This window comes from Acipenser ruthenus, chromosome 14, assembly GCF_902713425.1.
Source record: "Acipenser ruthenus chromosome 14, fAciRut3.2 maternal haplotype, whole genome shotgun sequence".
Classification (NCBI taxonomy): Eukaryota; Metazoa; Chordata; class Actinopteri; order Acipenseriformes; family Acipenseridae; genus Acipenser; species Acipenser ruthenus.
In genome coordinates this window covers 4,322,495-4,344,219 of record NC_081202.1, presented here as the reverse complement: position 1 = coordinate 4,344,219, position 21,725 = coordinate 4,322,495, and the positions used below count along the sequence as shown (strand labels likewise).

The following is a 21,725-nucleotide window of genomic DNA, read 5'->3' as shown; positions in this document are numbered from 1 at the left end:
ACTTGGTTTTAAAGGCATCAAGGTCTGTTTGTTCTGGACAGGTCAATGTGATTCCCCCGGTAATAATTGTGTATTGTCTATCTCTTTCAGAATGGGACAGTGATTTATCATCAATCCTCCTCCTGTTGCATCTCCTGTCACCGCAACATTCTGGAAGGAAGAGGACACAGAAAATAAGTGTGCGTGAAGATGTTGGACATTTGGTGAAGGTTTGTTGGAGACTACATTGTCTTGCTTTTAGTTTTTAACTTAAATATCTTGACTTCATCATCTCAATGATTGAGTAGTGTTTTTGTGATATTACCTCCCCAAATACTAGCAACTTAGTCCATTGTTTTATTGTCTCTTTTTTTATTATGTTTTTGATTCCAGTCCTGTCGGAGCCTAGATGAACACCTCAACGAGATCGAGGGGCAGCATCAACCATACCTCCTTGCATCCGGAACCGCAAAAGCAGATGTCCACAGCTTTTACATAGTGATGGACAAAAAGCTGATCCCATGTCAGACGAGCACATCCTTGGCTGCCTTTGATGAGCTATTCAAGGCTCATTTTGCTTTCAGTTTAACATATGATGAATCCCTCAGCAGCATGTACACATTTCTCCAGACAACTGTGTACAACATCGATGTGGGTTGCACCAGAGAAAGCCCAAAAGTAAAGGAGCTGAGGGCTAAACTGTTAAAAAATGTATAGGTGCTTCATATGTAAATTCTTGCATGACACAACCATTCAGTTGATTCGCCACCTTAAACTTTCACATGGATTTTATCCAGGCACAAAGTTTAGTTTGATTTGTGCCCAGGATGGGTGTTCTTTGCAATTTGGAAGTTTTGCAGGTTTTAGGAAACATCTTAAAAACACTCATGGTTTGATTTGTGCCCAGGATGGGTGTTCTTTGTAATTTGGAACTCTTGTGAAAAAAACATCAAATAGCCTTAGCCTACCATTGGGAGTCAATGGCCATCAAAGGTATTGAGTGTGGGCCAGTTAAAACACAGCAGTTGGATGAGATGGATAACTGTGACTTGATCTCTGAAAACCTACAACTTGGTCTTTTAAGCAAGATATGTCTTACACCCTGGGTCAGATGCAATGGAGTTGAATATCGCATTGGTCTTGCAATTTGTACAGACATTAAAGATGAAATGCCGGTGTTTAGCAAAATAATTGATATCGTTTTGCAAAGCAATCAGATTTTTTTTTGTGGTATTAGAGCTGGAAACTTTTTTTGTTTAGCATCTTCACGCATTTAATGTTGTGAAAAATGAGGAGAAACAGGTGTCAGTGGCCAAACAGGTCAACTTGAGATATTATAAACCTTTTGATCTACAGATGTCATATGGAAATGACTCATTGTTTTATGTTTCAGACAGTTGCTTTGTGTTATATTCAATGTACACTAAGACCTGGATTCAAACAGCCAAATTTACAGAGAAATGTATTTTTCAATTACTCTGATACTAAGAATATGTTCTAAGAATGACAAGTCATATGCTTGTTCAGCCAATGAGGCCAATTTGGTCAACAAAGCAGTTTAGGTTAAATAGGAAGCCAGGAAAAATATGTTGGTCTTAACATTTCCCTGGGAATTTGGCTGTTTAAATCCAGGCTTAAGTTAATTTTACCATTGTGCCTGATACCCTGATACCTCACCATTATTTGAGTGATCTCCAGAATGCTAGTGACTCTGTGGATAAGTGAATATGGTCAAAAGCACTTGAACTGATTTTAAAAATTACATTTGTTTAGACATTGTAGATATGGCTTAAAATACAGAATTGCAAAAAATCAGGACTTAAATGTCCACCATCTCATGTCATATTTTGAGGATTTATGTTGTTACTCAGTGCACCCCAATGATATTTTGTGCAGACTCCTTTTGAGTAACCAAAAACGATTCTGCCATGGTTCATAAATGTCTTAATTATTCCACTTGTCAGTTTTCTAAATTGTAACTTGTGCAATGTTTTGAACTTAGCTTTTAGAATATCATTGACCAACTGGCATAAGTTAACATGAATAAGGTGTTCACTTTGCTGGTGTTAGTTACACTGGAATTGAGTAAAAATTTAACTCCAAACAGTGTTGAAAAACATGCCATATTGTCACTTTATTGGTGTTGGCTACACTGGTACAGGGTAATATTCTAACTCAAAAGAGTGTTCAGAGACATGCTAATTTTTCACTGTGCTAGTGTTGTTTACACTGGTACAGAGTATATTTTTGACTCTAGTGTTGGGAAAATGTTGTGTTGCAACACTGAGCATAGTGCTATTAGCACTGATATGGTGTTTGTGAACAACACCCAGTGTTAGAAAATTAACTCAGATGGTGTTAGAATGAACACTTTTAAAAGTGTTGATTTAACACTTTTGTGGTGGTTCCCATATATACATTTCAAAAGTGTTGAATTTAACACTCAGTGTTAAATTCGCCCATTCAAATTTGCTGTGAAGACGAGCTAAATTAGTCATTTGCAAGCTGTCACTGCGCGGTGTATTCTGCATGCATAATTCTGCAAGAGGTTTTTACACCCAGTTTATTATAGTAGCGTATAATAAGTGCAGTCATCATGACCTGGCATTTTAGTGGGAAAAACAAATACCCTACGGAATACTCTACAAGTTATGAAATGGAATGCTGTTTATTTTTTGAAAAAATAACTGGTTCTTTTTTCGTTTTTTAGCTTTTGAGTATAGGCTAGAGAAAACAAACAAGGAACCAGTTTGTTTGTCCTTGTTCGTTTTTCAGCTTTTGAGTAACCAAAAACGAACATTGAACCAGTAAACATTTCATTCTTAAAAAAAAAAAAAAACTATTAGTTTATTTCCTTAGCAGACACTCCTTATCCAGAGCGACACTGTAGTTGTTGCTAAATATTACATTACAAAATACAGTAAATTCAGTAGCGATTAAATAAAAGCATAAAATACAGGTCGATTTCAAATAAGAGCAACTTTAAGGCATATAAAGGCAAATCGGTTCTTGTCTGTATCTACATATTACCTCCTGGTGCGACCCTCTCACTCTCCTGTACACTTACACAGTTACGCTCTTTGGTAAAAAAAACAAACTGGCAGTTCATCCCAACCCCTCCGAACAGTAGAGGTTAAATCCACACTGTTAACATGAAGTAATACTTTCTTCTTGGTTACTTGCAAATCCTAATTGAATTTAAAACCTCTGCATTATGACATGTATCCCTAAATGTTTCAAAGTGTTGATTGTCTGCTTTTGTCGGGCTGTATTTTTTAAAATGAACGTTACATGCAAAATAATTAACTAAATCCAGGCGGTTCAGAGCGTGGTTAAACTTGTTCTGTAGGCTAATATCAACTTTCCTGAACTTGTACCTATATTAGGGTGAGCTCTAAAATAAGAGCTTTTGATTAAAAAGAGTGTATTAGAAGTAAAGATGCACACAAAATGCAATTCAAGCAGGTGAGTAGAAAAGCTTTTTATTACATGTTGTCATATACTGGTCCATGCATGCTAAAAGTCTGAGAATAAAATAGTGTTATTGAATATTGAAAACTTGATTTGGCATGTTTTATGTTTATAAAAGTATTATGCAAAGGTTGGGGCCCACAATAAGCTCTTGCACTTGTCCTGACTACATGTGTGGATGTATAATGGAATTTTTTCTGCAGCATAGAAGCAGCTCTCCCATTTTGTCCAGCAAGAGAAGCTAAATGGTTTCACGGGAGGAATAATGTTGTAAGACAAGCCTGATGTGCTGCAGAGTGCTTGTTGATAATGCAGGAAATTCATCACAACATTCATGTTTTGTTAAGCTGACCATACCGTTAAAAGCAAATAAATTCAATTGTGCAGGATGCCATAAAACAAGATCATGCTGTCCTAGATGAATATGCTGAACTCTTGTCTTGAACAGTGCAGTGTAACAGAGAAAATGAAATGAAATGTGTGTGTGTGTGTGTGTGCCAAATGCTAGGAGTATCATTTGTGCATTAGGGTTCTAATGTTATAAATATTAACTGCAAGCTAAACTTCCTAATTTATATGTTAATTAATATGCATGCCCTTAGGATTAGGGTATCGTGGATATTTTATATTAAAACAGTTATATACAGTGTATACAGTGTGTGTGTGTATATATATATGTATATATATAGAATGGGTGATTCTTCAACTACAAGCACATAATGATTACAAATCAGAGTGGTTCAAAATAGAATATATCCATTCAAATATTTAGCTACAGTTATTACAAAAAGGATGCTATGAACAGCAGTGACTTATTCATTTTAGAATGTATATATTTTAAGCCATTTTCATGAATTCCTTGTGAAAAAAGTCATTGCCATCACAATTCTAAAAGTCTGTTTTAATTGAATATACAAGTTAGAATTAATGTAATAAAGAGTGAAACAGTTTATTTATTTGTAAAGATAAGGGATACTGCATTAAAAAAAATAATTTTTAATATTAAAGATGACACTTTATATTAGTTTTCTAAGAAATTTGATTTTTTTATAATTGATTGCTGTTTACATTATTTTTTCATAAATATAATTATTTTCCTAACATTTTTTTAATCTTACCTTAATATTTACCTGGTGGTTTTTAGCATGGATATGATACATACAGTAAGGTATTTTAAATAAGCATAAATAAGTTAATTATCCCAAAAATGTGATTATCGTGGTAATGACAGGAATGTTCTGGTAATGACAGGAATGTTCTGGTAATGACAGGAATGTTCTGGAATGTTCTGGTAATGACAGGAATGTTCTGGTAATGACAGGAATGTTCTGGAATGTTCTGGTAATGACAGGAATGTTCTGGTAATGACACACAAACATTTACTTTGTAAGTTGTATTTGTATTATTTTCACACCATAATGTTAATGGGTGTTTGTGGTGGAAATTACAAACAAACAATAAAAAATATCTTGAATGACCTTTAACATAAAAAATATCTGTTATTAAAATTGTAATTGCTACAGTAACAGATGAAACAGCCTACAATTCATTCTGTATTGTCATTAGTGTAAACTTTGTTTTAAAAACAGAACTGATTGAATTCATAAAATGAAATAAGAAATGTTGCTAAAATTGTAATTATTAAACAGCATCTCAAACTTAGAGGTACTTGTAGCTGTATTGTCTTTAGTGTAAACCTTGTTTTAAAAACAATGTGTTGAATTCATAAAATGATGTTACAGATTATACTAAAACTAATTCTTAGAACAGTATCCAAATCTTAGAGGTAATTGTATCTGTATCTTATTGTCTTTAGTGTACACCTTGTTTTAAAAACAATATATTGGATCCATAAAAGTGTTACAAATGTAATTAAAATTGTAATTCTTAGAACAGCATTTCAAACTTAGTTTTTATTTTATTTATTTATTTATTTATTATCTGTATTGCCTTGTAGTGTATATTTTGCTCTCTCTCTCTCTCTCTCTCTCTCTCTCTCTCTCTCTCTCTCTCTCTCTCTCTATATATATATTTATATATATATATATATATATATAGAAAGAACATAATTCATTCAACAGTGCTCAAAACACAGCCTTCAGACCTCTGGGTATTTCATTTTAAATGGTAACACTTAATTCTAAAATTCTCACAGACTGTTACTGTACATATTTTTTGTACAGTACAAAATACATTTCAAACTAGAGACCCCGTGTGATGTGTTTGCTTGTTTCAGCAATAGGCAGGTTATATATAGTGTGGGATTTGAGAATGGTTTCTCTTTGTGGTGTAGTTGTTTTACACCCCCAACCCACTGGATTTAGTAAACTGAACTAGAGGTCACAGGTGTTACTCAGCCGTAGCGACACACCTAGTTTTGAGGAAATTCAATACGCAGGCAGCACACTGGACCATTTCCTGAGAAGCAAGCGGACGAACAGTGTTGAGCTCTTGTCTTGTGCAGGGAAACTGTGAACATGGCTGGAGTTAGCGGCTGCATGAAGTACTCGATGTTTTTCTTCAACTTCTTGTTTTGGGTAAGAAAATGGAATCATTTATTAGGCTAATAATATCACTACTGTAACTGGTTCAATCTTCAATGTGCTACCTATACAAATTCATTGGTAAAAAAAAAACAAAAAAAAAACTGCACAATACATGAATGCATTTTAAGCAAGCCGTTTATTTACGAATGTATTTATTCTTAACTACACACATTTTACATTAATTACAACCGAGACCCATTCATTCTGATTTTTAAAAGAACCCGTGTAACACATTTTAACTATATATATATACATACTTGTTGTAATAAGATATGTCCTTATGAGAAGGACGCATTCACAATAATAATAGTAATAATCAATACCCTTTTTAAAAAATACAGTATATATATATATATATACCAATACACCTTATCTTAAATGTACCTTTCAAGCCGAAGTGAAGAAATAGCATGAATAAGTCTATTTATTTTCAAATATCTATATTATGTAAAAATGTCACATAGTATTTTGATTTCTTGTGTGGCTTTTTCATACAGACCCTTTTTTTTTCAGGGCTGGATGTACAGTAATGCCCCTCTGAGAAGGGCTGTCATTTGTAACTTAAAACATCCTTATCATTATGGCAGTGCAATATTAAATAATTAAACTTGCTAACTCAGTAACTAATTCAAAATATGTTTTTAAATTAAGCAGAAAATTGAGGTAAAAGCTGGTTAGCTGACGGTCAGATATGAGTTGGGAATTAGAACAAATATTGACTGTCCTCTTACTGAGTAGCCAGCAAGTGTGTAACTCCCAGAGAGCTGCAAGCACGCTATAGGAGTGTGCACGATAAACAGCTCACTTCAGAACTTCACTGTAAAGAGATTTTTAATAACGTTCACGCTACAAGAGTGTGCACGATAAACAGCTCACTTCAGAACTTCACTGTAAAGAGATTTTTAATAACGTTCACGCTACAAGAGTGTGCACGATAAACAGCTCACTTCAGAACTTCACTGTAAAGAGATTTTTAATAACGTTCACGCTACAGGAGTGTGCACGATAAACAGCTCAGAACTTCACTGTAAAGAGATTTTTAATAACGTTCACGTTACAGGAGTGTGCACGATAAACAGCTCACTTCAGAACCTCACTGTAAAGAGATTTTTAATAACGTTCACTCTACAAGAGTGTGCACGATAAACAGCTCACTTCAGAACTTCACTGTAAAGAGATTTTTAATAACGTTCACGCTACAGGAGTGTGCACGATAAACAGCTCACTTCAGAACTTCACTGTAAAGAGATTTTTAATAACGTTCACGCTACAGGAGTGTGCACGATAAACAGCTCACTTCAGAACTTCACTGTAAAGAGATTTTTAATAACGTTCACGCTACAGGAGTGTGCACGATAAACAGCTCAGAACTTCACTGTAAAGAGATTTTTAATAACGTTCACGCTACAGGAGTGTGCACGATAAACAGCTCACTTCAGAACTTCACTGTAAAGAGATTTTTAATAACGTTCACGCTACAAGAGTGTGCACGATAAACAGCTCACTTCAGAACCTCACTGTAAAGAGATTTTTAATAACGTTCACGCTACAGGAGTGTGCACGATAAACAGCTCACTTCAGAACTTCACTGTAAAGAGATTTTTAATAACGTTCACGCTACAGGAGTGTGCACGATAAACAGCTCAGAACTTCACTGTAAAGAGATTTTTAATAACGTTCACGTTACAGGAGTGTGCACGATAAACAGCTCACTTCAGAACTTCACTGTAAAGAGATTTTTAATAACGTTCACGCTACAGGAGTGTGCACGATAAACAGCTCACTTCAGAACTTCACTGTAAAGAGATTTTTAATAACGTTCACGCTACAGGAGTGTGCACGATAAACAGCTCAGAACTTCACTGTAAAGAGATTTTTAATAACGTTCACGCTACAGGAGTGTGCACGATAAACAGCTCACTTCAGAACTTCACTGTAAAGAGATTTTTAATAACGTTCACGCTACAGGAGTGTGCACGATAAACAGCTCAGAACTTCACTGTAAAGAGATTTTTAATAACGTTCACTCTACAAGAGTGTGCACGATAAACAGCTCACTTCAGAACTTCACTGTAAAGAGATTTTTAATAACGTTCACGCTACAGGAGTGTGCACGATAAACAGCTCAGAACTTCACTGTAAAGAGATTTTTAATAACGTTCACGCTACAGGAGTGTGCACGATAAACAGCTCACTTCAGAACTTCACTGTAAAGAGATTTTTAATAACGTTCACGCTACAGGAGTGTGCACGATAAACAGCTCACTTCAGAACTTCACTGTAAAGAGATTTTTAATAACGTTCACGTTACAGGAGTGTGCACGATAAACAGCTCACTTCAGAACTTCACTGTAAAGAGATTTTTAATAACGTTCACGCTACAGGAGTGTGCACGATAAACAGCTCACTTCAGAACTTCACTGTAAAGAGATTTTTAATAACGTTCACGCTACAGGAGTGTGCACGATAAACAGCTCAGAACTTCACTGTAAAGAGATTTTTAATAACGTTCACGCTACAGGAGTGTGCACGATAAACAGCTCAGAACTTCACTGTAAAGAGATTTTTAATAACGTTCACGCTACAGGAGTGTGCACGATAAACAGCTCACTTCAGAACTTCACTGTAAAGAGATTTTTAATAACGTTCACGCTACAGGAGTGTGCACGATAAACAGCTCACTTCAGAACTTCACTGTAAAGAGATTTTTAATAACGTTCACGCTACAAGAGTGTGCACGATAAACAGCTCAGAACTTCACTGTAAAGAGATTTTTAATAACGTTCACGTTACAGGAGTGTGCACGATAAACAGCTCAGAACTTCACTGTAAAGAGATTTTTAATAACGTTCACGCTACAGGAGTGTGCACGATAAACAGCTCAGAACTTCACTGTAAAGAGATTTTTAATAACGTTCACGCTACAGGAGTGTGCACGATAAACAGCTCAGAACTTCACTGTAAAGAGATTTTTAATAACGTTCACGCTACAGGAGTGTGCACGATAAACAGCTCACTTCAGAACTTCACTGTAAAGAGATTTTTAATAACGTTCACGCTACAAGAGTGTGCACGATAAACAGCTCAGAACTTCACTGTAAAGAGATTTTTAATAACGTTCACGCTACAGGAGTGTGCACGATAAACAGCTCAGAACTTCACTGTAAAGAGATTTTTAATAACGTTCACGCTACAGGAGTGTGCACGATAAACAGCTCAGAACTTCACTGTAAAGAGATTTTTAATAACGTTCACGCTACAGGAGTGTGCACGATAAACAGCTCACTTCAGAACTTCACTGTAAAGAGATTTTTAATAACGTTCACGCTACAGGAGTGTGCACGATAAACAGCTCAGAACTTCACTGTAAAGAGATTTTTAATAACGTTCACGCTACAGGAGTGTGCACGATAAACAGCTCACTTCAGAACTTCACTGTAAAGAGATTTTTAATAACGTTCACGCTACAGGAGTGTGCACGATAAACAGCTCAGAACTTCACTGTAAAGAGATTTTTAATAACGTTCACGCTACAGGAGTGTGCACGATAAACAGCTCAGAACTTCACTGTAAAGAGATTTTTAATAACGTTCACGCTACAGGAGTGTGCACGATAAACAGCTCACTTCAGAACTTCACTGTAAAGAGATTTTTAATAACGTTCACGCTACAGGAGTGTGCACGATAAACAGCTCAGAACTTCACTGTAAAGAGATTTTTAATAACGTTCACGCTACAGGAGTGTGCACGATAAACAGCTCACTTCAGAACTTCACTGTAAAGAGATTTTTAATAACGTTCACACTACAGGAGTGTGCACGATAAACAGCTCAGAACTTCACTGTAAAGAGATTTTTAATAACGTTCACGCTACAGGAGTGTGCACGATAAACAGCTCAGAACTTCACTGTAAAGAGATTTTTAATAACGTTCACGCTACAGGAGTGTGCACGATAAACAGCTCACTTCAGAACTTCACTGTAAAGAGATTTTTAATAACGTTCACACTACAGGAGTGTGCACGATAAACAGCTCAGAACTTCACTGTAAAGAGATTTTTAATAACGTTCACGCTACAGGAGTGTGCACGATAAACAGCTCAGAACTTCACTGTAAAGAGATTTTTAATAACGTTCACGCTACAGGAGTGTGCACGATAAACAGCTCAGAACTTCACTGTAAAGAGATTTTTAATAACGTTCACGCTACAGGAGTGTGCACGATAAACAGCTCACTTCAGAACTTCACTGTAAAGAGATTTTTAATAACGTTCTTTTTTTCTACCTGTTTTTCCTGTTCTCTAACTACATAGGCTGAACCAGCAGAACGCGCTGATATTTCCGTCAGTGGCCATACTACAAGTAGGAGTTTTACTTGCACTAAATCAACTGATTTCTCTATTAAAGTACTTGCAGCAGTCCCTTCGGGATTTGTTACTGGCAGAAGAAACAGTTTCACTGGTAATACAGTAATACAATTAGGCTGCTGCCACTTGATTGCCTATCTAGTCACTGTTTAAATTAAGTACTTTACTGCAAATAAACGGGAACTCTTAAAGTTATTTCTGTAAGAAAATAATAATCTAGGTAATAGTTAACAGAAATTAGTGCCATGTAATTGTTCGTCATGCACTCACCATGTGAATCTGTGTGTAACATGAACAAACTGAAGTCGCTGTTTACTCTATCACTCCCCACATCTATCCCATGTAAGAATCAAGACACCTTTTCTTAAATGAAGTGAAGAAATAGCATGAATAAGTCTATTTATTTTCAAATATCTATAATATGTAAAAATGTCACATAGTATTTTGATTTCTTGTGTGGCTTTTTCATACAGACCCTTTTTTCAGGGCTGGATGTACAGTAATTCCCCTCTGAGGAGGGCTATCATTTGTAACTTAAAACATCCTTATCATTATGGCAGTGGTGTAGGTGTAGGCACCCCACGCATACAGTTCATGTGCAATACATGTATCAGCTGATCTCCACAGGGAGATTTACCAAGCAGCAATGCCACGGCACCATGTGGCTATGACAAGAATGACACTGAAGGATTGTGCGTTTACCATAGCATCTCTATAGAACTATTATAAATCACACGCATGTTTTTGAAGTCAAGCGAAGGATTGTATTAGAGTATGCACAGGGCTGAGCCATGCATGTCAATGTCAGCTAAGGGTACAGCTGAAGGATTGTATTGCCTTGTGTACAGGATTGAGAGAGAAAACAAAGTGCTATAAAAAGGGGGGACCTGATGAAGGGGAACTTTTTTTTTAAAAATATATATAGAAAATATTTTAAAACAACTAGCCCTGCACAAGACCCTTTGCGTTCCCACCACCACATTAAAAAGAAAAACTCCCGTACTGCACACAACGGGCGTCGGCAGCAGGACATACCAATCCTTCCCTGGGGCCCATGACGGCTCTCGGCAGCCCTGGGTCTTTGTACCGTATTCGTCACTGTAGCAGCCCCTGTAATAATCTTGATTGGAGGCAAGGCATGTGTGTCACTAACAGAGCAAGCCTTGTTTGCTCTTAATGGATAACTTCACAGATAAAAAGCCTTCACTCCTAACCTCTCCTATTGAAAAACAATGAAGCCTTCAAACATCATGTTGCTTAACAAAGGGTTTCTCGGCGTTCTTTATAGAAACATATCTTCCAGGGACTTGCCCAGCCCACAGTCCTGGACTTGCCTTGTTTGGGTATATTACTGAAACCACCAGGTGCCAGGAGCTTGAAGGAAAAAAAAAGATCACGTCTATCACAAGATGAATAAGTCACCCCTATAGGTTTACTGATACCGTATGAGTTGTTCCTGCAGCTGCGTGAGGGAGGAACACTGTATATTTCCTATCAAATACCTGGCTTATCATCATTTAAATAATATGCTTAACTGAAGGTAGTTCTGTAACACAGGAGTCTTTATATTTATGGATATAATTTTTGTTATAGATCAGCATTTTAATACACAATTTGTCTTACCTGAGACACACATACCCACACACACATACTGTATCCGAGCCTCTATACAGTTATATGTTTATGAACCATATTTAACTAGAAGTCCTGTCCGACTACTACACTGAAGAGATTAGCGCATCGTACTTCATCACTTAATGGGTCATGTGACATTGTTTTTAAAAGCACAGACTGACATTGATATGGGTTGTTAATGGGATGGATTGACCAATCAATATAAAATGAGGGCCTGGAGAAAAGTAAAAACTTATTGGAAAATGTGAAAGCTGCTGTGCTTTACAGTTTCATGATGAGTCTGGCCATTAGTATGGTGTTTACCATTGAGAATGTTGTGTGAAGCTCAAGCCATTAATTGGACTCTTGCTGTACGTGTGAGCAACCTGCTTGTGAGGTCAATAAAGCACAGCATTGTGTTTTACCAATAGTCATGAATATTAAAGGAAGCCTGTTTTATAGCGTGGATGATTACATTGTTGGATTTAATGGTGGCTTATAGCCTGTGTGAAAACAATATTATGTGCTTTATAAATTAAAGAAGTGGAAAGAATAGATTTTATTTATCATGTATATAATTAAGCATCCCTCATGGCAGCTGTTCACATTCCCACGCTGCATGATGTGTCAGATAAGGACTGGGTTTCAGTTAGCATTGCTCTTTGCAATGAAGCCCATCGGTGAAGCACTATGCACTAAATCCTGTGCAACACTGATATGCTTCCCCTCCGCACCTCCTAACAGTCAGCCTTGGGGAGTCTTTTCAGAAGCACGTTTTTGGCTTGAATAGTTAGCAAGCACAGCGCATACTGATCTAAGCAGAAACAGTGATAGAGACATGCTGTGCAGAACACACATACTAGTATATATTGAGCATACTGCTTGGGGCCTTGTGTAGCAAAACAAGAACAGTATGAAACCTCCCAGACAAAAAGCAGTTCACTGCGACAATCCAGCAAGCACACAGAGTTCATTCGTAATAACTTTGTAAACCTCATTTAACGACTTTCCATTGACCTTTTAATTGTCGCAGGAAAAAAGGGTCAGTTTGTGGAAAAAACCCTTTGCTGCGTAGTATTGACACAAAGCACCCTGTGCTTGCAGATTACATTGTTTAATTGAATGGTGGTTTATTTCCTGTGCTGCATAGAAACAAGTATATGTGCTTCAGAATTCAATGCATGACTTGGTGCACATATTAAACTGCTTGAGGTGTAACCATGTAAATGGTTTAATCTAATCGCATCATCTCATTTGCAAGCTGTATCTGTAACAGTAAGTTCATTTGGTAAGTAAATATATTTTGTGATCTAATGTTTAATATAAAATTATGATTGCAACATGTATGTTTTTCTGCACTGGATGTCATATTCACAGTGTTGTTTTCTTCACACAGGGTGTCATATTCACAGTGTTGTTTTCTTCACACAGGGTGTCATATTCACAGTGTTGTTTTCGTCACACAGGGTGTCATATTCACAGTGTTGTTTTCGTCACACAGGGTGTCATATTCACAGTGTTGTTTTCATCACACAGGGTGTCATATTCACAGTGTTGTTTTCGTCACACAGGGTGTCATATTCACAGTGTTGTTTTCGTCACACAGGGTGTCATATTCACAGTGTTGTTTTCGTCACACAGGGTGTCATATTCACAGTGTTGTTTTCGTCACACAGGGTGTCATATTCACAGTGTTGTTTTCGTCACACAGGGTGTCCTATTCACAGTGTTGTTTTCGTCATACAGGGTGTCATATTCACAGTGTTGTTTTCATCACACAGGGTGTCATATTCACAGTGTTGTTTTCATCACACAGGGTGTCATATTCACAGTGTTGTTTTCGTCACACAGGGTGTCATATTCACAGTGTTGTTTTCTTCACACAGGGTGTCATATTCACAGTGTTGTTTTCGTCACACAAGATGTCATATTCACAGTGTTGTTTTCGTCACACAGGGTGTCATATTCACAGTGTTATTTTCTTCACACAGGGTGTCATATTCACAGTGTTGTTTTCGTCACACAAGGTGTCATATTCACAGTGTTGTTTTCTTCACACAGGGTGTCATATTCACAGTGTTGTTTTCGTCACACAGGGTGTCATATTCACAGTGTTGTTTTCGTCACACAGGGTGTCATATTCACAGTGTTGTTTTCGTCACACAGGGTGTCATATTCACAGTGTTGTTTTCGTCACACAGGGTGTCATATTCACAGTGTTGTTTTCGTCACACAGGGTGTCCTATTCACAGTGTTGTTTTCGTCATACAGGGTGTCATATTCACAGTGTTGTTTTCATCACACAGGGTGTCATATTCACAGTGTTGTTTTCATCACACAGGGTGTCATATTCACAGTGTTGTTTTCGTCACACAGGGTGTCATATTCACAGTGTTGTTTTCTTCACACAGGGTGTCATATTCACAGTGTTGTTTTCGTCACACAAGATGTCATATTCACAGTGTTGTTTTCGTCACACAGGGTGTCATATTCACAGTGTTATTTTCTTCACACAGGGTGTCATATTCACAGTGTTGTTTTCGTCACACAAGGTGTCATATTCACAGTTGTTTTCTTCACACAGGGTGTCATATTCACAGTGTTGTTTTCGTCACACAGGGTGTCCTATTCACAGTGTTGTTTTCGTCATACAGGGTGTCATATTCACAGTGTTGTTTTCATCACACAGGGTGTCATATTCACAGTGTTGTTTTCATCACACAGGGTGTCATATTCACAGTGTTGTTTTCGTCACACAGGGTGTCATATTCACAGTGTTGTTTTCATCACACAGGGTGTCATATTCACAGTGTTGTTTTCGTCACACAAGGTGTCATATTCACAGTTGTTTTCTTCACACAGGGTGTCATATTCACAGTGTTGTTTTCGTCACACAAGATGTCATATTCACAGTGTTGTTTTCGTCACACAGGGTGTCATATTCACAGTGTTATTTTCTTCACACAGGGTGTCATATTCACAGTGTTGTTTTCGTCACACAAGGTGTCATATTCACAGTTGTTTTCTTCACACAGGGTGTCATATTCACAGTGTTGTTTTCGTCACACAGGGTGTCATATTCACAGTGTTGTTTTCGTCACACAAGGTGTCATATTCACAGTGTTGTTTTCGTCACACAGGGTGTCATATTCACAGTGTTGTTTTCTTCACACAGGGTGTCATATTCACAGTGTTGTTTTCGTCACACAGGGTGTCATATTCACAGTGTTGTTTTCGTCACACAAGGTGTCATATTCACAGTGTTGTTTTCGTCACACAGGGTGTCATATTCACAGTGTTGTTTTCTTCACACAGGGTGTCATATTCACAGTGTTGTTTTCGTCACACAAGGTGTCATATTCACAGTGTTGTTTTCTTCACACAGGGTGTCATATTCACAGTGTTGTTGTTTTTACTCCTTCAGCTCTGTGGATGTTTCATACTTGGAGTTTCAATTTGGCTCCGTGTGAGCAAAGATGCCCAGCATGTAAGTTAATAATTACAAACATTTTCCACTGGTGTTATGGGAATGCAATAGCATGTGACCACACCACATTAGTTGTTACACCTCTCCCATTTGAGGTGATTCTCATGGCATAGCCATGAATCTTATTGATAGGTATACTCTTCTAAAAGTTTACCATAGTTAATCACGGTTTTCCATGTTTATTAATATGGTTTACCACACCATACCTTTTCTTTACAATGCTTACCTATGCTTTACTATGCTTTCACTGTGCTTTATTACACTTTGCTATGCTTTGACTATGGTAGACTTTTTTTTAAGGGTACACCAGGTATCTTTCACTTTTGCTATACAAACAAGTACTGCTTTAAAAAGCAACAACCTCTAACCCTTTCTAAAAGAAAGCTTTCATGACCTGCAAACTTGACTTAATTAATCAAAAGGATATTTTTTAAAAATGCAGTCCTTTACAGAACATTCTTGTCCTCAAAGTGCTGTGAATAGGGCCCGATGGTACAAAACTATTAAGAAATGACTTGGGTGTATGAAAGAGAAATGAAAACTCGGGGCCCAGTTCTGAACAAGCGGTTGCAAGTGTGGGTTGCAGATGTTTTCTGATTTTGTTAAGAGTTCTGAATTAGTTCAGAACAAAAGTAAATCTGTATCCTGATGGTCAAAGATTTTATATGCCCTATGTTAATTCGTCTTTCTTGGTTGGTTCTCAGACCGTACAAGCAGACATCCCTGACATCTACCTTATGATTGCCATTGGGGCCATCATAATGGGGCTTGGGTTTTTCGGCTGCTGTGGTGCAATCCGAGAGAGCAGGTGTCTGCTTCTTCTGGTACGTGTGGCGCTGTTTACGTCAGCTTCACCTTCATTTTGAATGCCTTTTGTGAATCTCCCTCAATCGAAGGGAGGGTTGGCAATGCAGATGTGCTTTCAATATGCCTGCCATCCCATTTATCAGTTTTAGAAACCCATTTAAAACATGCTGCTGACAAACAAAAATAATACAAAAAAATGTACAAAGAAAATGAACCCCCTGACAGCCTTTCTGTTTTCTTCTTGCTGGCTGCAGTTTTTCATCGGATTGCTCCTCATCTTTACCCTCCTGGTCACTGCAGGAATCCTGGGAGTTGTGTACAGATCAAAGGTACAGTATGGATCATTTCTTTAAAATGAGGATTCCTTTTCTTTAACATGCTTGGAAAGCTGCGAGTCTCCTTAGAGTTGGTAAACTAGCACTTGTAGGTGAAGCACCAAATGATTTTAAATGTGGAAAATATCATCTGTAAAGGGCTTTCCTGTAAAACAGAATATGTGATTCAAAAATTATTATTAATAATTAGTTATTTAGTGACTTACAGAGCCTAGGGGGGTGAACTATGCATCAACAACTGCTGCTGCAGAGTTGCTTACAGTAGGACCTCGGTTTTACGTCTATCTGAAGGACAGAGCACAAGGAGGTTAAGTGACTTGCTCATGGTCACACACAGTGAGTCAGTGGCTGAACTGGGATTTGAACCAGGAACCTCCTGGTAGCAAGCCTTTTTCTTTAACCACAGGACCACCAAGCCTAAATATAATATGGATGAAAAGAATGTGTTTCCATTCGGGCGTACAGTATGGGCAGCACTGCTCTAGACTTCGTTGCCAGGCTCGGGTGACATAGGAATATAACAACACCTACTGTTATATTAATTGGGAAGGTTCCCCTGCTAGTCCCTGTTTGTATTCTTTGTTCGTGTTCGCGCTGAGCATGGGGATCATGTGATTGGGTTGGGATCACATACGTCAAGAGAGTTGGAGAGCTAGATGGGTTACATAAATAAATAAATACATAAATAAATAAATAGGAAGGAGTGGTTTTCTCGACTGTTGTGCCCATTTGCCAATCATTAGGGACAGTTAGCTGCCCGCTATCTATTTAGGATTTCTGTTTTACCTCACCAGGGGAATGGAGGACAACAAACAGTGTGTGCGTGTTCTTACATGCAGACAAACAGTGTGTGCGTGTTCTTCCATGCAGAACCCCATGACAAGCTGTACCCTCGCTCACGTCATTATCTTTTTATTATTTCACTGTCGTCATACGCTTGCCTGGTAGTGGCAAGCATGTAGGTTACCGATGGTTGCTGTGCTTGTGATGGCGGTGAGTATTATTGTGGGGCCAGTCTGCGTTGTGCTGAAGAAAATATAAAAATCTGTAACAAAAAAAAAAATCACTCACACACTTTGACTTCCTTTCCTGCACAGGCTGAAGGCATGCTTACAGACACTCTTCAAGAGTACATTCCCATTGAATCACAGCCAGCTGTGTTCAAGACGGACATTGAAAAGCTGCAAACTCAGGTAAACTATTTATTTTTTGTTGCATAATCGTTGTATCAGGTTCTATAAGGTATAATAAGCAGAGCAGTATTCAATAATATATACTGCATTCTTAACTGTGCAACAAATTCTTGGAGTACAATACTGTATATAGTCTTACTATATCTCCAATAGCCAAACAAAAATAGATTATTATTATTATTATTATTATTATTATTATTATTATTATTATTATTATTAATAAGAAGAAGACATTTATAAATACACTTTTAAAATTCACTGACAAACGTTTTGACTAGAATTCGGAAGACTTTTTGTCAAAATGTTTGTTGCTGAATTGCTAACTTTGTCTTAGGTGCCGGATCAAACTGCCTTCTTGGGCCTTTCAGATGCTCCTGTATCGAGTTCCTGTAAAGATACAACAAGATGGGCAAACAGACACACATTTGTCAAATATATTCACTGGGATCAATAATGTGTCTACAAGTGCAATGGTATTATGGAATAAGGTCATTTTAAAAGGTGTTTAAAAAAAACTTGCTTTCTCTCTTTAGGGCAAGTGTTGTGGACTGATCAATGGTGCCCAGGACTGGGGAGGTGTGCCTCCAGCCTCCTGCAATTGCAGTGATGATCCTGCTTTAGGCTGTATGCTCTATAATGGCACAAACGTGTACAAACAGGTCAGAACACAAATAAAACCAGCAGTACCAGCAATAACAGCAGTTTCACCCATTCCAGGTCTTACTACATGCTTGATTAGCCCCAACTTAACAAGCTCAGGTGTGTCTTATTAAACTCATAGCAAAACCAAGAATGGGTCAAACTGCTGTGCAATGGGAGTCTTATTTCCATCCATGAATATATTGCCAGGGTTACAAAGCATTCCGTTTTTGTAAAAGCAGTAAAGGTCCCTCCAGTATTTGACACGTGAGTCGTTCCATGCAGCATGGTCTGGTGCGCTGCTATAACCCGTCCTGTGTCTTGCAGTTTGTCCTGCATATTGAAATACGAGCAGAATATGAGTCATGCTGCTATTGGGATATTTATTCTTTCTGTTAAATTAGGAGTTAAAGACTGGAGGAAACTCTTTCAAAATTAGGCCCATTGTGTCTTGATGTAGCCTCAGCTTAAAATAATGTGTCTGTAACCCCTCTCCCTTTATTACATCATTAATACTGCATCCTGGTTAAATCTAACTGATATAACAAGGACCATACTGTGTGTAGCTAATACACATTCAGGACACGGCATGAAATAACTGTGTTTGTCCTTTACAGCCTTGCCTGCAGTACCTGACTGATATGATGACTGAACACGCTGGGATTATTCTCGGAGTGGCCTTCGGGCTGGCAGTTGTCATGGTATGAATTTCTTTCAGTTCATTTGTTAAGTTCACTGCAGGCTGACCCGTCCTCCTGCTGAGACTGTTGAGAGATCTAGCATCGAATACCTTTTTCAGATTTGATGTTGCTCAGTGATTTCTTTTGTATTTTTATTTTTGTGGTTCTCATTTTGGAATCTCGCCCGTGTTCGTTCATTTGCTCGACAGAATCACCAGGGTGAATTGCGCACATGCAAAGCTTGATCTAGTAATTCTCTGACGTGTGGAATTTAAGTTTAAACATACTTTTGTTCCCATGCATTGTACTTGTTATGTGAACAGAATACTCTGTTGTTAATGCGCTCCCGAGGCTGGCCGTGTACACCCTGTTGTAATCGTTCCACCCTCTTTCATGGAATAACCACAGCACACTGTGAACGTTGGGGGTGTATCTGACATGATATTCTGAGGACAGCCCAGCCACTGTGCTCATTGTGTTCAGCTTTCTGTCCAGGGCAGAATGTGCATTGCACTTGTTGCTTCACTCCTCCTTTTGTTTCTTTTTCAGCTCTTTGGTTTGGGCTTCTCGATGTCACTCTACTGCCAGATTGGCAGAAAATGAGAAGATGCCAGACCGCGTTCTAATTTTTTTTCTCAGCAATGGCTCCTGGCTTCTCGCTCATGCAGAAAATGAACAAGAATGGTTACAGAGCATTTTTTTTTAACGTAAACATTTAAATCTAAACATTTTTAACGAAGTAACGACTTATGCTGTGCCATTAACCCAAATGGCGTAAATGCTGTATTTGTTGGCTGTGTATTACTAGTGGAGGTCAATATTTGATTAAATATTTTCTTTTTTTAACTTCTGGTATAAAGGCAATTTTGTTGTTTTTACCAAACGCTGTTTTAATAGCTTATATTTACATTTGTATTGCCAAATATGTTCTGCATATTAAAGGTAGCTCATGTTTTAGTGTATGTCGGTTGGGGGTGTGTGTGTTGATTATTACGGAATCATGAGGACCCTCTGTATGTGGGCATATTACTGCTTTTATAGAGTGGAGGCAATGTGGGTAATGTTTAGTTAACACTGATCCAAGCTATTGAAAATATCAGGATTTGAGGATTATATAAAGCATGGTTGTGTCATTGCATGCATACATACATACATACCTCACACTTACTGTATATTGTTCATCACATTTAGGGAACCTCTTATCCAGCTGTAAGAACATTCGTCCCCACAAGTCATTTACAGTATAACATCTGAGGATATCAGGAGCTGCTGTACCTGCCTATCTGTTCCTACGTTCTGTGTGTTACTCTTACAGAGGATACATGTCATTGTGATCTACTGTTTTCCTGATGCTGTTAGCTCTAATTTTGTAATTACAGATGTGCCAGTTATGTATGGTGCTATTATAATGCCAGCTACGGACGGTCTCTGTGGTTATGACTCAAGCGTGTAAAGGCTATCTTAAAAAGAGCCAGGTACTGACAGACAAACATTGGCAAGCATATCGTATCTTATCAAAGTAATCTTCATTGTATTGCTTGGGAATAAGAGTGCGCATGTCTCACACAGGAAGTCTCTCCCACTATTTCAATTTAAACTGGAATATGGACTTTACTGCTTAGTAACTATCTGGTCTATCATTCTTTGTCATTAATAGGGTCCTTTGTTTCTGCCGTTTGTTTTTGAAGAGGGGCAAAAATACTGTACTAAAGCAATCACCTATGAAATGTTTGCATTCGGTTTGTACAATTATTTTGAGCCGTTGTAATGAAAAACTTGGTGATTCATTGAAACATCAGTAACTCTGTGCCAATAATGCAAAGCATTTGTTGCGTTAGGTGGATTTTAAATTTTTTCTGTTTATGTAACTCTAAATAAATACTGAAAAACAAAGCGCACTGCTCATAACGGGTAAAGCTAGTATAAAAAGTGCATTTGCCATCATTTATCATGGTTTGCTATGTTTTTTTTTTTTTAATATGCTTTACCTTACCTCTATGGGCTTTACAGTGTTTGTTTTTGCTTTACCATGCTTTATTACATCGTGGTATGCTTTTACTGTGGTAAACTTTTATAACGGCCTGTAACAGGGTTCTTGCTTGTGGGTGCGTGCATTCGCTGCTGAGTGACAGGCAGGAAGTTGAAGTTGACACGCCCCGCAGGCGCGCAGGTTTTATTTACACACACACACAGAACAGCTCACGTGACACTACCAACCATGGTAGCTCACTGAGTACATACGGCCAGCGTACGAAAAAACAAAACAAAACGCAATACAAATAACTATAAAATAAAAGGTGCCGTAAAAACGGCGTGCGCTACTCCCTAATGCATGGAGGTCCCGCTTGCTGACCTCGCTATACTTTATGGGGATCTACCATCCCCGAACTAATCTTTATGTGTAAACACAAACCCCGACTCTGGCCGTCTGCGGTTTTGGCAGCTTCTTTTGGCCCCGATCCCGGTTCACCATCACGCCGATTGGAGGATTTCAGCAACATATTTCGGTCTCTATGCTCGGGTAGCATGGACGATCTTCAGCCTGTTGTCCTTGGCTTTGCAGCAGCCCCGAGGTGAACAAACAGGACCTCTTTATACCTGACGCCGT

At 37.9% G+C, this 21,725-nt stretch overlaps 1 protein-coding gene across 1 annotated transcript; it reads left to right on the top strand.

Moving 5' to 3' along the window:
- The first annotated feature begins 5,827 nt into the window (after nt 1-5,827).
- On the top strand, nt 5,828-20,079 carry LOC117420133 (tetraspanin-8-like). The gene is made up of 8 exons (XM_034033678.3): nt 5,828-5,987; nt 15,401-15,463; nt 16,168-16,287; nt 16,525-16,599; nt 17,703-17,798; nt 18,332-18,457; nt 19,055-19,138; nt 19,667-20,079. Exons 1-8 carry the CDS (start codon nt 5,928-5,930, stop codon nt 19,718-19,720), a joined length of 678 nt encoding a protein of 225 aa, XP_033889569.3. The 5' UTR covers nt 5,828-5,927; the 3' UTR covers nt 19,721-20,079.
- The last annotated feature ends 1,646 nt before the right edge of the window (nt 20,080-21,725 follow it).

Coding starts and splice junctions, on each gene's coding strand:
- LOC117420133 (XM_034033678.3), top strand. CDS start 5,928: ATGGCTGGAGTTAGCGGCTGCATGAAGTACTCGATGTTTTTCTTCAAC. Junction 15,464..16,167: donor TGAGCAAAGATGCCCAGCAT/GTAAGTTAATAA, acceptor GTTGGTTCTCAG/ACCGTACAAGCAGACATCCC. Junction 17,799..18,331: donor TTGAAAAGCTGCAAACTCAG/GTAAACTATTTA, acceptor TTCTCTCTTTAG/GGCAAGTGTTGTGGACTGAT.